This window comes from Xenopus laevis, chromosome 6S (genome assembly GCF_017654675.1).
Source record: "Xenopus laevis strain J_2021 chromosome 6S, Xenopus_laevis_v10.1, whole genome shotgun sequence".
NCBI classification, from domain to species: domain Eukaryota; kingdom Metazoa; phylum Chordata; class Amphibia; order Anura; family Pipidae; genus Xenopus; species Xenopus laevis.
Genome location: NC_054382.1, coordinates 22,119,578 through 22,135,167, shown reverse-complemented (window position 1 = coordinate 22,135,167; position 15,590 = coordinate 22,119,578). Strand labels below are relative to the sequence as shown.

Genomic DNA, 15,590 nt, shown 5'->3' with positions numbered 1-15,590 from the left:
CACACTTCAAAAACATAAATCTTGTCAAAGGACAGCACTCCAAAATTTATTTTCCTTTAAAATGCCTTGAATGGTCACATGTCAGGGCAGCAAGTACAAAGATGCAACGTTTGGAGCGGCTCCCCACTCTTTATCAAGAATAAAAACACCATATATCACTTGATCTTAAATACCATGGGGAACACTGCCCCCTTGAGTCATCAGATAAAATGTTACATTCATTTAAAGTCCAAGGGGCAAATATACTAAAAGGGTGAAGTGGCTAACGTCATTTTGCCACTTCCCCGATTTACTAACGGGCGCTGGCGTAAATTAGCTAGCGAAGGCGATAGACTAGCGTTACTTCGCATTCTAACGCCAGGGGAATTTTCGCACTGGCGAATGGATGTAACTACGCTAATTCACTAAGATTCGGATTTTCCTGAACGTTACCTCTTGCGCCAGACTTGGCTTCGCCACCTCAGACCAGGCGAAGTGCAATAGAGTAGATAGGACTTGGTCCAAAAAAAGTTGAAATTTTTTCAAAATCCCAAAAAACGCGGGCATCTTTTCCTTTTTACAGGGTGATAGGCTGAAAAAGATCGAAAACATTTTTTGGGGTACCCTCCTTCCCCCCTACATTTGATAACATATGGCTCCTAAACTATACTGTGGGCACATGTGGCCATATATGCTGCAGCATATACGGCCATTGCACTTTAACTACGCCGTATGCAAATTTGCGAACGCTAGCGTAACTTCGAACTGCTGAACGTATTTTCGCTAGGGCAACTTAGCAAGCGTTCGGTACCCTGTGCACAACTTCGGATTTTCGTGAATTAGCGCTGTCCTGGAGAATCCATGACTGGCGAAGTGTTGCGATGTCAGTGAAGCCGTCGCTGACGCAATATCGGAAGTAAGTAAATTTGCCCCCAAGTGTTACAATTGTATCCATATAGCAACATAAAGTAGCCACTCATCCAGATATCCAAATGTCCAAACAGAATATACAACATAGTCCTGTAGATAAATTGCAATTTGTTCCTATGACAACCTATGAAACATAAGATCTATGTACAATTAAAAACTATTTAAATAAAACATATTTAGATCATATTCATGATTAAGACCCTGGGGGGACATAGTTCTCAATCTTCGTATTCATTGTGCCTGTCTCTGCTACAATTCTTCATCATGGTTCCCACCACGTCTCTTTTTTGGTACAGAATCCAAAATCTGAAAACGCAGTTGACTAATGGTGTGGCCACTTTCATTAAAATGCTTGGCAACTGGTTGGTTTAATTTGTTCCTAATAGCTGACTTGTGTTCTGTTATCCTGTCCTTTGCGCTTCGAATGTTTTTTCCCACCTACATTTTTCCACACGGGCATTTGATGCTGTACATTACATATGTGGATATTCATGTGTAGAAGCCATTAATTGGAATACGGGTGCCCTTTAATGGGTGATACACCCATGCACCCTTCAATACATTCCCACAATGACACAACAAGAGAATGCCACATTTTTACATGGTTTCAAAGTAGTTTGCACCGAATTAGTTGTGGGACCCAAATCTGACCGTACCAACGTACTTCCAATTGTATCTGCTTTTGTATGTGACATGACAGGTGGAACTTTAAATGTATTATTTTCTGGGAAATTCCTCGCTAGGAGTCCCCAGTCTTTTCCCAGTACTGTATTTTAGAAATTTCTCTGCTTAAAGGAAATCTATACCCCTCAAACAATGTAGGTCTCTATAAAAAGATATTGCTTAAAACAGCTCATATGTAAAACCCTGTTTCATGTAAATAAACCATTTTCATAATAATATCCTTTTTTCGTAGCATGTCCCATTGGGTAATCATAAATAGAAAATTGCCATTTTAAAAAATAAGGGCAGCCCCCTGGGATCGTATGATTTACAGTGCACACAAACATGCCAAACAAACCATACTTGTTAGGTCACATGAGCCAATTAACAGACAGAGTTCTGTCTTTTGCATCCATACTTCTTCCTGTTACAGTTAGAGTTGTAGTATTTCTGGTCAGGTGATCTCTGAGGCAGCACACAGACCATCACGAAATGGTGGTTCAAGGCAAGAGATGTAAAAGGGCAATATTTACTTATATATATCGGTATGACAAGATTCTTTATTATGCCACTTAATTTGATATAAACTATCTGTTGCTCAAATATTCATTTTGGGGGTATAGTTTTCCTTTAACACGTTGAATTTACTTACAAAGGGAATTCTTTTTGCATTTTGTTTCTTCTTTATGTGTGTCTCATTTTTCACCACATCAATTCCTGCCCTTTCTAGCACCTTAGCTTGATATTCCCTATCCTTAAATATTTCCTTCATTTACTCTATTCTTTCTATCTGCTGTTCTTCATCTTTCACTATGCGCTTCACCCTAAACAATAGCGAAAGTGGTAACGATTTCTTTGTACAGTATGTGGTGGGTGGAGAGAATCATAACGTAAAGGAGTATTTCTATTGTTTTTTTGACATACTAATCCATCACCAAATATCCTTCCAAAACTCTCTTTACCATCACATCCAAATAAGGAATACTCACACTGTCACAATGCATCATGAATCTGATGAATGGAGTGCATTTATTCAACCTATCTACAAATTTCACCAAGTCAGAATGTTGCCCCATCCAAATTGCAAAGATATCGTCAATATAAAACATGCAGGCAGGTTAATTGGCTCACGGTAAAGTTGACCCTACTGTGACGGAATGTGATAGGGACCTTAGATAGTAAGCTCCACTTGCCAGAGACTGATGGGAATGATGTATAATCTCTATAAAGTGCTGCAGAAAATGTTGGTGCTATATAAATAAAGGATAATAATCTGGAGGCACACATTTTGTGGATATTTAAACACGGGACAATAACCTCTTTCTTGAAGTTTGTCTTTTCTGCCACCAACTATAAACATGACATTTGTTTCTGCCCTAGCACAGATTTACCGTGGCCGACAAAACATCCCGTGTGCCATTGCACTAAAGGAACAGCATACACCTTGTGGAAATCTACTCAGATCGCAGAATACTCTTTTTAAGCAGCTGGTTCACCTTTAGTTTAATGTTTAGTATGTTATAGAATTACCTAACCCTAAGCAACTTTTCACTTGGTTTTTATTTGTTTTATTTTTTTTAATTATTTGCTTTCCTCTTCAGACTCTTTCATGTTTTCAAATGGGGGTCACTGACCCCAGCAGGCAAAAAATGCTCTGCGAGGCTATGATTGTATTGTTATTTTTACTTTTCATTACTTATCTTTCTATCCAGACCCTCTCCTATTCATATTCCAGTCTCTTATTCAAATCAATGCATGGTAGCAGGGATAAATCGCACCCCCAAGGCAGCATCCACGGGCCCCTCCAGTTCGATGCTGAATATATCCAACAAATAAAACCATGTATGAACACATGAGCATAAGCTCCAAACATACTCCATTACTCAATGAGCCCTGAGCTCGTTATGGCTGCATTAAAACAAAGGCACATTTGGCTTTTCAAGGCTTCTAAAAGAATGGGTGGCAGTGAGTATAAGAATAATCTTGGCTTGATAAGTAGGGCAAGCATATGAGGTACTGAACGACTGGCACAGAGCACAGGCAATATGATAAACATCTTCCCATATGATGATGACTCAGGTTACAATAAACCAAGTCAAACATGAATTTGATTACCTTCCACTGCAGCTCTCAGGGGAAGAGGGATATTCATATAATGAATGTAATATTATTGTGGGATACTAACCTATAGCAGCCATTCAGCTGTGGGTACTTATTGGCCAGCTGCAGTAATACTATTACAAGCACAGTTGCTATGGGTAAATACCACCCCTACACAGACAGCTGCTGCAGAACTACAGTTCCCAGCATCCCCAACAACTGTTTGCTGCCCAAAGATCCTGACACAGCGAGATGGGTAACAGGTAAGCTTTAGCTTAGTGTCTGTCCCAAAAATATTAGATAATCCCATGTAATTAACTGATTATGATCCACTCATTTTTTAGAAATGTAGGCATTTCAATCCCTATTGTGCACCTTATGGTTGCATTCAGTTTTGTAAATAATTTAGCCACTGATTTTTCAACTTTTTTTGTTTCCTAGGAGGACTATCAGTTCCATTCTGTATATATATCAAAAGTACTTGAATTTCCTCTGGATGAGCTGCCGTCTGGTGAGTTTCTGGCATTTTACCCACTAGTTTAAATTGTTGTTTCTTAAAGGAAATTTCTAAATAAACAGGACCATATAGGAACCCTGCTCCCTACCCAACCATATTGTGTTTTTTAAATACCCAGGGCTCCCCCATACCTTGTCTTTATATACAGTCAGAGTTGTACAGAAGAGCTGTTTCACCTGCTTCTGTCACATGGATTATATAGACGAGATATTGCATAGCACCTTGTTTAAAGGGACATGTATGCACGATTCATAATGATTTTTATTTTTCACTCATTTCCTGTATACAGAGCTAGAATCCCATGACTAGAAGAACCTAGAATTACACACAAGTTCCAGGGCATACATTCACCCCATGCAAGTGGAAAAGTGGCTGTTCCTTCTTAAAATTACTTTGCATTTTCCAGCACAATTCTAATTAATAGGCTCCCTTTCCTAGCAGATGAATTAGAGCTCACTCAAATAACTGATCCCAGTACAAACAAAATCTAACAAAATAACTACCTTTTGCACAAATCCTGCATGTAGAGAGACATGATGTCTGGTGATACTGAGAGAGGGATAATGAACATAAACTTGATTATTTCAGAAACAGTACAGACTTTTTAATCTATTATATTTAGAAAAAGTCTTATTTCAGTATGCTGAAGCTTATATAAAAATGTCATTTTCGTGATAGTTCTCCTTTAAGTAGAGATCAGAAGTAATTAGGTTCTGCAGGTTTGGTCCTACAAATTACTTCTTCAGAAGTTTTGAGCGGGTGGTGGGTCTTAATTGTGGCAGAGTCATCCCCACCCATGACGTCAGTTCCAGTAACCTTTGGCTGTACCACCCCTGACTGCACCCCATTTCTTTTATAGACTGGGTTGGCAGAGGACATGCCACAGTTGGGTATCTCTAGAAATAATATATCCACAATCAGATGTTAGCACATGTTTCAAACAAGATATAGAAAACATTGCAGTGGCTACTGTATAATCTATATAACCTTTTCTCATTTAGAATTCTGGTCACTGAATAACACATCTGTAAGGCTGAGCCAGCAAACAAGAAGCCAAAGGAAAAAAAGGCAGGTGAGTGCCCCACTTTCTAGTACTAACCTGTAAGTTTCTTAGCTACAGGTGTTACAGATCACCTGAAAAAAAAAGGGATTGCAAGAACGTTTGAGATGTTGCTAAATGCAAAATGTGTCTTGTATTGACTATAGGGGAGACTGTAATAAAAGGTGCAAAGTTTGCTATTTATCTGGTAACCGCTAGCAATCGTAATCACAGTCATATAGCTAATATGCTTACATGGAAGATAATCACCTTTTATCTGACACTATTCTGGATTGTGTAGAACAGTGATCCCCAACCAGTAGCTCGTGAGCAACATGTTGCTCTCCAACTCCTTGGATGTTGCTCCCAGTGGCCTCAAAGCAGGTGCTTCATTTTGAATTCCAGGCTTGGAGGCAAGTTTTGGTTGTATAAAAACCAGGTGTACTGCCAAAACAGAGCCTCAATGTAGGTTGACAATCCACACAGGGGCTACTAAATGGGCAATCACAGCACTTATTTGGCACCCCAAGAACATTTTTCATGCTTGTGTTGCTCCCCAACTCCCTTTTCTTCTGAATGTTGCTCAAGGGTTCAAAAGGTTGGGGGTCCCTGGTGTGGAATGTAGAAACTAGTTCATTATTTTTTTAATTCTATGCTCTTCTGATTCCAGACTCGGCGGTATCCACGCAATGTCGAAGATGAGACCAAATATGTTGAACTTATGATCGTTAATGACCATTTAATGGTACAGTATTTTATCTTGGAAATGCAGTTTGCGTCCTTTCCTTTAATAACAGTTATAGATAACAGTGTAGAGTGCATATACCTGTCATCCATCTCTGTAGTAGGTGTAGCAGTAAGCCCAGTGGTTTATTACCTTAAGGGCAACACCGGGGGTTGAACCTAGGGCAGGTGGGGGAGCTGGGGGCAACTGGTAGCCTGAATGTACCCATATGATTAATATAAATATTTTCATTTTAGTTGGAAATACATAGACTATTATCCTGGTAATATATGTGAATTTGTTTTTCTGATTTCTATTTGTACCAAATACGATATATACGTGTTATTATTATGTTATGTTAATGTAATCATATAACCTTCTCGATGTATTTTAATTCTTCTTCTTGTGCACCTTCAGTACAAAAGGCACCGTTTATCAGTTGGTCACACAAACAGCTATGCCAAATCCGTCGTGAACATGGCAGATTTAGTGAGTATAAACCACTTTCATATCTGTGCAAAGAAAACACTAGGGGTCACTTGCCTACCGCACTGCAGTGGGCAAAGTACTATTTCGACCAAGGCGAATGCAACTGCGGTACAATAAGTAATGTCTTTTGGTATACCTGCTTGTGCTGTATGCAGCTTAAAGCTAATAATATAACTTATTTCTCAATAGAACAAGCACTTTTAAAGTGGACCTGTCACCCAGACAAAATCTGTATAATAAAAGTCCTTTTCAAATTAATCATGAAATCAAATTTCTATTTTTTATTAAAGCATTCATAGCTGTTGTAAGATCATTTAAAAATTTCAGCTGTCAATCAAATATTGTCTGCCCCTCCTCTATGCCTTAGGCCTTGCCTAATAGCCATTGAATTGTGTAGCCAGGGCATGGAGATGGACATCGGGTCCCCCATTCTGGTGCATAAACAAGATTCTGAGCTGATGCAAGGCTTGTCTTAATAACAGTGTCCACAAAATGGCTCCTGTCTGCTTGCTATAATTATGAATTCCCAGACTGAAGCAAACAAGATTCAAATAATTTATATAGTGTAATTAAAGTTCATTTTGCTTGACTAATGTGATAAAATAGGATTTTGAATAATTTTTTTGGGTGGCGGGTCCCCTTTAAGTTGTTTAGATAATTCATCATCTGTAACTTAATGCATTTATTCACCCCTATATTTATCACAACCTACCCCTGTGTCATGGTCTCTTTCTGTGGTGCATTAGATATACAAGGAGCAGTTAAACACAAGGATAGTGCTGGTGGCAATGGAAACGTGGGCAACTGATAACAAGTTCAGCATTTCTGAAAATCCAATGCTGACTTTAAAGGAGTTCATGAAATACAGAAGGGATTTCATCAAAGACAAAAGCGATGCTGTCCACCTCTTTTCGTACGTAAAATAAATGATTGGGCCATCTTTTGTAACTGGTATTTAAATGCTATATTTCTTTTTTACTTTTTCTGTTGTCTGTACTACCTGTCTGATTTACCTAGTAGTATTGGGATAACCAATAAAAACTGTTCAATTTTTCACTCGCTCTATTTTGTTTTGAAACATGGTTCTGTCTATTTCAGTTGTTTGTATATATGCCTGTATACTGTGTATTACTGTGTTCCTGATGTACTATCAACAGTTTATCAATGTTTCAAAGTGCTTGTTCTGTTCTCTGCCTTCTAGTGTATGTAATACTTAAAGATTCTTATTTTAAAGGGGAAGTCAATTTGAGAGTAGCCGCAGTGGTGCTGCATATATTGGTGGAGTGTGCTCACTGTTAAAAGGAGGAGGTGTAAATGAGGTAGGTATTTGTATACATTGGTTCTATTGGTACTCTGTCTCTGAGTGATCCTGCAGTTAAACGAGAACTAAAGCTGAATTAAAGGAGTAGGCTAGAAATGTTGTACATTATGTTTTGTGCTTCTGTACCAGCCCAAGGCAACCACAACCCAAGCAGTAAAGATCTGTGTCTACAAAGATGCCCCAGTAGCTCCCCATCTTCTTTTCTGCTGATTCACTGCACATGTTCTGTGCTGCTGTCACTTACAATATACAGTACACATAAAATATAAATGTCACAGTATAAGGCTTATTAGTCATTAATACAGATAATTACTATATGGTATCACAGAAACCAGTGTAATTAGCATCGGAATTTAATAATCAGCCCTATAGCATCATATTATATTACAGTTCAATCCCATTCTCTGCTTGATAATTTGCAACAAGCCCTAAGATTAGCTTCTCAACAGCTGCTCAGATCCCATTAAGCATGTGTAGTATTACCTAGGGGGGGGCTGGCACCTCCCCTCTTGCGTGCCAATTCCTGAACTGGTGCACGCGCGCTGCTCGCTTGACTCTTTACTGATGTGCCACATGATGATGTCATCACGCATGGAGCAGAATTTAAATATTTAAAGGCGCCTCGCTCTATTTTCACTGCCCAATGTAGGTTCTGTCTTGTAAAGCTCCTGGGTGAGATTCTTTATTGATCCCTGTGTTTTGATTACCTTTGCCTGACTCTGACCTTGACAATTGCTGCCTGTCCTGACCCTTTTGCATGGACTTCCGCTATGCTTTTGGATTCTGACTCAGTACCTCGCTATTCTGTCGGCTCTGACCCTGGCCTGATTTCGAGTACGTTCTACTTCTACCCCTTTGCTCCTGTTAACACTTTGGTTCCCTTGCCTGCCAGAACCTGTGCCCTAATTCTCTCACATTAAGACCTCCTCTTGAAGCGAAAGGTAGCTGTTATAGGCAGAAGCATGAGCCTTGACCAGAACCTTGGTCCTTGTTCTGGGTTTGGGAAACCAAGCGTGACAGCATTTGAGTGTCGCAGATACTTTTGCAAGATGGTGACCCCCTGTCACAAGTTTGAAGTCCTGGATCATTGCTGCTATTGAGAAGCTGAAACTTTAGGCTTTTGCAATAAGTTCAGCATATAAAATATGGCATTTTTAGCCATATTGAATTTTAGGGTTTAGTTCTCCTTTAAAGTTTATTGCAGATACATTTTCTTGAAATCAGATGTTAAAATTTGCATCATAGTTTTGGTCATCTATAATACAGATATGGGACCGTTATCCAGAATGTTCGGGAACTGGGGTTTGCCATGTCTTCATATCTTAAATATGTAAAAAATGATTTAAGCATTAAATAAAACCGGTAGGATTGTTTCCCCGCTAATAAGGATTAATTAAATCTTAGTTGGGCTGAAGTAAATGGTACTGCTTTATTATTACAGAGGAAAAGAAATTATGTTTTAAAATTTTGAATTATTAAATTAAAATGGAGTCTATGGGACATGACATAATTCAGGGCTTTCTGGATAATGGGTTTCCGGATAACAGATCCCATACCTGTATGTTTTTCCCTAGACCTGCAATAAGATAGTTACAGTCAACCTGTTATCTCTCTGCCATACAGACTGCTAAGTGAATTTCTGTGTTGTGTTGATATGGATATATAATAACTGACATTTTATTTGGAGAACCTGTTTGCACAAAGGCCATTTGGGAACTAATCACTTATACAATTAACTTTGCCTTTTGATTTCCTACCAGTTTGGAAAACCAGATGTAATGGCCGTTACTTTGGCTCAGTCCCTGGCTCATAACCTCGGAATATTCTCAGACAAGAAGAAGTTGTTAAGTGGTACGTATAGATTAATCTAACTCTTCATCTAGGTTTACTTTATATTGTATCTGTTATGTACTCAATCTATAACATGTTTGCATTATTAAATAATTCCATCCTTTATAACAGGTCCCCTGCCTGTATAACTTTGTTTACTAATTATAATACAGCTAAAATGTGTGAGAAGGGCCCCCCATGTGTGAGAAGGGCCCCCCATATGACAAAACAATTCATCTCTTAAACTTACCATGTACCCCTAGTTAAGTGCCCTCTGCGGCAAGTTTGCCAGGGATTAGCACTAGTGCTGTGTATTGTTCAAATTTTAAGAACCTTGAAATGTAATGTTACAGTTATGGAGTCATGGGCATTTGCCAGCGTTTCGCTTCGCCAACAATTTGCATTGAAGTCAATGGGCATTTTTTACTATACATTAAAGCAGTGATTCCCAACCAGTGGCTCAGAAGCAACGTGTTGCTCACCAACCCCATGGATTCATGACCTTTAAAGCAGTTGCTTCTCTTTGAATCCCAGGGTTTGGCAAGTTTTGGATGCTTAAAAACCAGACAACTGCCAAATAGAGCCCCCTGTAGCCTGCCAGTCCACATAGAGGCTAGCAAATAGCCAATCACAGCCTTTATTTAGAATTCACATGGACTTTTTAATGCTTGTGTTAGTCCCTAACTCTTTTTCCATTTTGAAGATAGAGCTATGGGTGTGAACTATTTTACTCATTCCTAATGTTTATTTCATATCTCATAAATATGTTTTCTCTTTGCATGTATAATGCACTTTTAGTGTGTATATATAATGGAATTTTGTTACAGGTGAATGCAAGTGCGAGGATACGTGGACTGGATGCATCATGGGAGATATTGGGTAGGAGCAACCATTCACTACTGCTAGGAAATTTTATTCCATTTATAAAACATTTATTCCATTTATTGCCAGTGTAAAGTAACTGACAAAGTGTATACATTTCTTTAACCAGAAAATTACAGCACTCACTTGGAAAAAAAATAACTATAGGTCAAATTTCAGAAAGGCTGTCTCCCATAGACTTCATTTTAGCCAAATAATTTAAATTTTAAAAAATTATTTCTTTTTTATATGTAATAATACAACTGTAGCTTGTACTTGATCCCCTCTAATATATTTTTGTATTAGTGCTAACAGCAATTGCTGGCAGAGATCAGTAGGAGGAGATAGTTTGCTAAAAAGAAGATACATAGATTAAACAGAACCTGCCTATTGGGTTTATTTAATGTTTACATGATTTTCTAGTAGACTTAAGGTCTGAAGATCTAAATTGCAGAAACGATCCCTTATCCGGAATCTTACTTATAAGGTTACTTCTACTAGAAAATAGATTTCTCTGATGCAGTTCCATCAGTGATCAGCTATGTGATGTTAAACTACTTGTCCCAGTAGAACAATACCATACTATAACTACGACATTTCATGAAGTCTTTTTTATATTGCTTTTTGAAGTCAGAGCCATGCTGGCCTACTAACCTGCATACTGTGTAGTAATATTTTTGTATTAGTGCTAACAGCAATTGCTGGCAGAGACCAGTAGGAGGAGATAGTTTGCTAAAAAGAAGATACATAGATTAAACAGAACCTTTGTGTTTGGTAAAATTGGTATTGCACTCTGAGAATTCATATGGCAGGTTACATTAAGTATGAATTCATTTCTGTTTCTCTTAATTTTAAATAAAAACAACAGGAAAACATATGATAAATTCTGAACGATAGCTATTTTTTGGCAGTACCCAGTGGTAAAATAAGTAAAATGCCCTGGTATTCTGTGTTGTGCTGCTGCTTGAGGCAAGACCTTGCCCCATGGTAACAAAAATCAGGGCCCAGTAACAGTGCTGATAGGAGAAGGAAAGCTCAGACCACTGGGGGTTGCTACGTTTTTAGGCACCTCAGTCACTCTCTAGTCCCTACCTGCTACCCTTGAGATCTACTGTCTCAAAAAATGACCAGACACGGATCTGAGGAGAAGCTAAGGGCCCCATTTAGGCACAAAATGCGACAGGCTTATCTTTTTACACAATGTCAAAGGGTGTTTAAACCTTTTAATAAAATAATGACAGCAATCACAAGTCCTGTGTGTGCCGGCTCATACAGTATGTACAAGGATGTTTTGATATTCTCCTCAAGCTGTAGGTCATGGACACCTGGGCCGCCATGTAATGTGGTGAATCTACTATTCAGTTCAAAACACCTGGTCTTTGCTGAACACAGGCATCCCTGCTGGGTGTGGGTGTTCAAATGCTCAGTTTGAAACTATTACTCTCTTCCTCAGGCACAGCTATTCTTGTTACTAGAATAGACAGCAAAGTGCTACTCCTCACTGTAAATACAGTATAGTGCTGCCTGCATTCCTAGGTGCTATGTAATTTATAATTACCCACAATGTGAGGGAAGGGCTGCATGACTTTGTGAGCGTATGGGGCTTATATATACAATAAAGGCTTATCTACTCTTTGCCCTTTACTTATCCAGAGGCCATTTCTTAATGCTATTTGCACAAACTCTCTCTTATCAGGTATTACCTTCCAAGCAAGTTCTCCGTTTGTAATATAGAAGAATACCATGAATTTCTAAATAACGGGGGAGGAGCTTGTCTGTTCAATAAGCCACTTAAGGTATGTGTTTTCTGTGCTTGGAATATTCTTTCTATTTGTAAACCTGATAGTTGCCAATTCTTGTATTTATTTTTTCTTGTATCAAAAAGTGATGGGAGGATTTACATGTACTCATATGGGAATTAAAGGCATGATCATCATAACACTGCTTCCTGAGTATAGCTATACAGTGTACCCATACAATGTATATATTATTTCATCCTTACATTTGTTATGATTTTATACATTTTAGTACAGTAAATTAGGCATCAGAAATATTTTTCCACTCCATTGTTGAAGATATACAGGTATGGGATTTATTATCCAGAATTCTCAGGACCTGGGGCTTTCTGGATAACGGGGCTTTCCATAATTTGGATCTTCACACCTTAAGTCTACTAGAAAATCATGTAAACATTGAATACACCCAACAGGCTCATTTTGCTTCCAATAAGGATTAATTATATTTTAGTTGGGATCAAGTACAAAGTACTGTTTTATTATTACAGAGAAAAAGGAAATCATTTTTAAAAATGTGAATTATTTGATTATAATGGAGTCTATGGAAGATAACCTTTCCCTAATTCGGAACTTTCTGGATAACGGTTTCCGGATAACAGATCCCATACCTGTATATGATATTGTTGAGAACCTGCATAAATGCAATATTTCCCATGTTTGTGATCAGTATGGCAAAAACGCCTACAGGTATAGAATCCATTATCCGAAACCCCATTATCCACAAAACTCAGAATGACTAGAATGCAATCTTCCATAAACTCCATTATAATCAAATAATCGATATTTTTAAAAATCATTTACTTTTTCTCTGTAATAAATAAAACTGTACTTAATCCCAACTAAGATATAATTAATCCTTACTGAAGGCAAAACAATCCTAGTGGGTTTATTTAATGTTTAAAATGTTTTAGCGATCCAAATCATGGAAAGATCCCTTATCAAGTAACCCCCAGGTCCTGAACATTCTGGATAACAGGTCCCATACCTGTATAGCTTAGGATAAATATTGAGGTAACAATATGATCTCACCACTGAAATTCTTTCTACAGCTTTTGGATCCTCCCGAATGTGGAAATGGCTTTGTTGAGGCTGGAGAAGAGTGTGATTGTGGCACTATTGCGGTATGTGCATTGTTAGTTTGAATTTAAGTCTTTATAGCGTGCATATCTGCTCAGAGTTCTGAGATTCAAAATAGGGCCTGATATTTCAAGTACATAAAGATCCAAACAACCCCCACCAGCCCAAAAAATAGTGACTGTCTATGGCATCTTACAGCAGCCAGATTGCCAGTCCAGGCCTGATTGGGCGTAAAAATGTTACAGCTGTATTTATGCTTCTCACATACACCAGAAAGTAAAGGCTGCACTGTTGCTCTGAATTTCTGCCGGCAGAGATTGCCCGTTTTTAGAGAGACAGTCCCTCTTTTGACAGCTCAACCCTCAGTCCCCCGTTTGAACTGGAAAGTCCTGTTTTTCTTTGCACTGAACAGCCAGAAAAAGAAACAAAGTTTATAACTTAATTGGCTTTTGGTAGAGAGCCCAGAACAGCGACAGCAGCAGATAAGATACTTTTGTAACAATTTCGAGATAAGCAAATGAGTAATTGTAACAATATAAGATAACAGGTCCCTTGGGCGTTAGACTCACAGCTTAAAGGGCAATTCACCTTCATTAGCAAAACTGTAATAAGTGAAAAAAAACACAGAAAGTTCAAACTTTCATAACCTGCCAATTTTTTTTAAAATTAGGGGTGTGGTCACAAAAAGGGTGTGGTCAGAAAAAATCGCCACGGTATGCTTATGTGTATCAGCCCTAAAATATTCTACTTTTGGACATGTTTTATAAGATGTATAAGATGGAATAAGCTATTGCATTGTTACTTGTGCTTCTCTGCGTTTTCTCACCTACCCTCATTCTACTGTTGTTTTACCCAAAGGTCTGTGTTGCTATTTCATTTCCTAGCATATTAAAAATGCCTGCTTCATTTTTAGGAGTGTGCTGTGGAAGGAGAGGAGTGCTGCAAAAAATGCACCTTAACTCAAGACTCAGAGTGCAGTGATGGGCTGTGCTGTTCTAACTGTAAGGTAACACATCTCATTGCACATCACTTTATTTCAGTGTTTGAGACATTTAGTTAGAGCACTGTGCAAATAAACTCAAGTTACTAGTGATTTTTAAATGGTGGAATAATCAAATGATTTAGAAGGAAAAAATGATATGTCCCTGACTATGTTATGTTGAGTAGTGAAACAGACAAATATTGAATTTGGTGCCAGAAATATTCCAATCAGAGGTCATAACCGCTACAGCTGCTTTATAACTTCAAGATTCCCCTCCCCTCCATTTCTATATTTTTACTTTCCTGAAAATCCTAACCCCTTTGTTTTACTAGTTGTTTCATTCTTATTTCTCTGTATTCTAGTCAGTTTTTAAGTTGCAGGGCTGAAAAGTCTTGGGGGCAGATTTATCAAGGGTCGAATTTCTAAGTAAAAAATACTTCGAAAATCGACCAATTTAAAATACTTCGAATTCGAATACTGAAGTCGAAGGATTTTTCACCGAATTTGACCATCGATTGATCGAAGTAAAATCGTTCTCGTTTGAATCAAACGATTTTAGCGTACGATCGAACGTTTTTACTTAGATGTGTAAAGACTTAGAAAAATGGTCTAGAAGGTCCCCATAGGCTAACATAGCACTTCGGCAGGTTTAATTTGGCGAAGTATTGAAGTTTTCTTAAAGAGACTACTTCGATTATCGAATATTCGAATATTGAAACTATTTTTACTTCGAAGTCGAAGTATCCAAATAATTACTTTGAATTTCGAATTTTTTTACTTCGAAAATTCCCTCGAATTCACTTCGACCCTTGATAAATCTGCCCCTTAAAGTGATGGCATCCCTCGAGCTTGGACCGACTGGCAACTGTTGCACCCTAAAGGCTCTCAAAAAATAAAACTGACTTCAACTTCAGGGTCAACCTTTGATGCCCATATGCTGCCCATATGCCCCATATGAGGTATATGTCAAGTCAAGTCAAGTGGAATTAATTGCCATTTCAGCCATATACAGTAAATACAGTACATAGTAGAAACAAAATGGCGTTCCTCCAGAATGTGCTTAAAGGGGTTGTTCACCTTTAAATTAAGTTTTAGTTTGCTGTGATGCCGAGTCATATTCTGAGACAATTTGCCATTGGTTTTCATTTTTTATTGTTTGTGACTTTTGAGTTATTTAGCGTTTTATTCAACAGCTCTCCAGTTTGCATTTTTAGCAATCTGGTTGCTAGAATCCAAATTACCCTAGCAACCATGCCTTGTTTTGAATAAGAGACTGGAATAT

General features: G+C 38.1%; 1 protein-coding gene across 4 annotated transcripts in view; it reads left to right on the top strand.

The window, feature by feature from the left end:
• LOC108719879 (disintegrin and metalloproteinase domain-containing protein 22-like) overlaps nt 1–15,590 on the top strand; it is a 134,360-nt gene that overhangs the window by 92,046 nt on the left and 26,724 nt on the right. For all 4 annotated transcript variants that reach the window (XM_018269138.2, XM_018269139.2, XM_041567444.1 and 1 more), the window contains 11 exons: nt 4,114–4,183; nt 5,191–5,261; nt 5,899–5,973; nt 6,370–6,441; nt 7,188–7,354; nt 7,676–7,760; nt 9,523–9,613; nt 10,420–10,471; nt 12,150–12,249; nt 13,299–13,370; nt 14,240–14,332. In XM_018269138.2, coding sequence (XP_018124627.1) covers nt 4,114–4,183; nt 5,191–5,261; nt 5,899–5,973; nt 6,370–6,441; nt 7,188–7,354; nt 7,676–7,760; nt 9,523–9,613; nt 10,420–10,471; nt 12,150–12,249; nt 13,299–13,370; nt 14,240–14,332 — 948 coding nt within the window. The remainder of the gene's footprint in view (nt 1–4,113; nt 4,184–5,190; nt 5,262–5,898; nt 5,974–6,369; nt 6,442–7,187; nt 7,355–7,675; nt 7,761–9,522; nt 9,614–10,419; nt 10,472–12,149; nt 12,250–13,298; nt 13,371–14,239; nt 14,333–15,590) is intronic.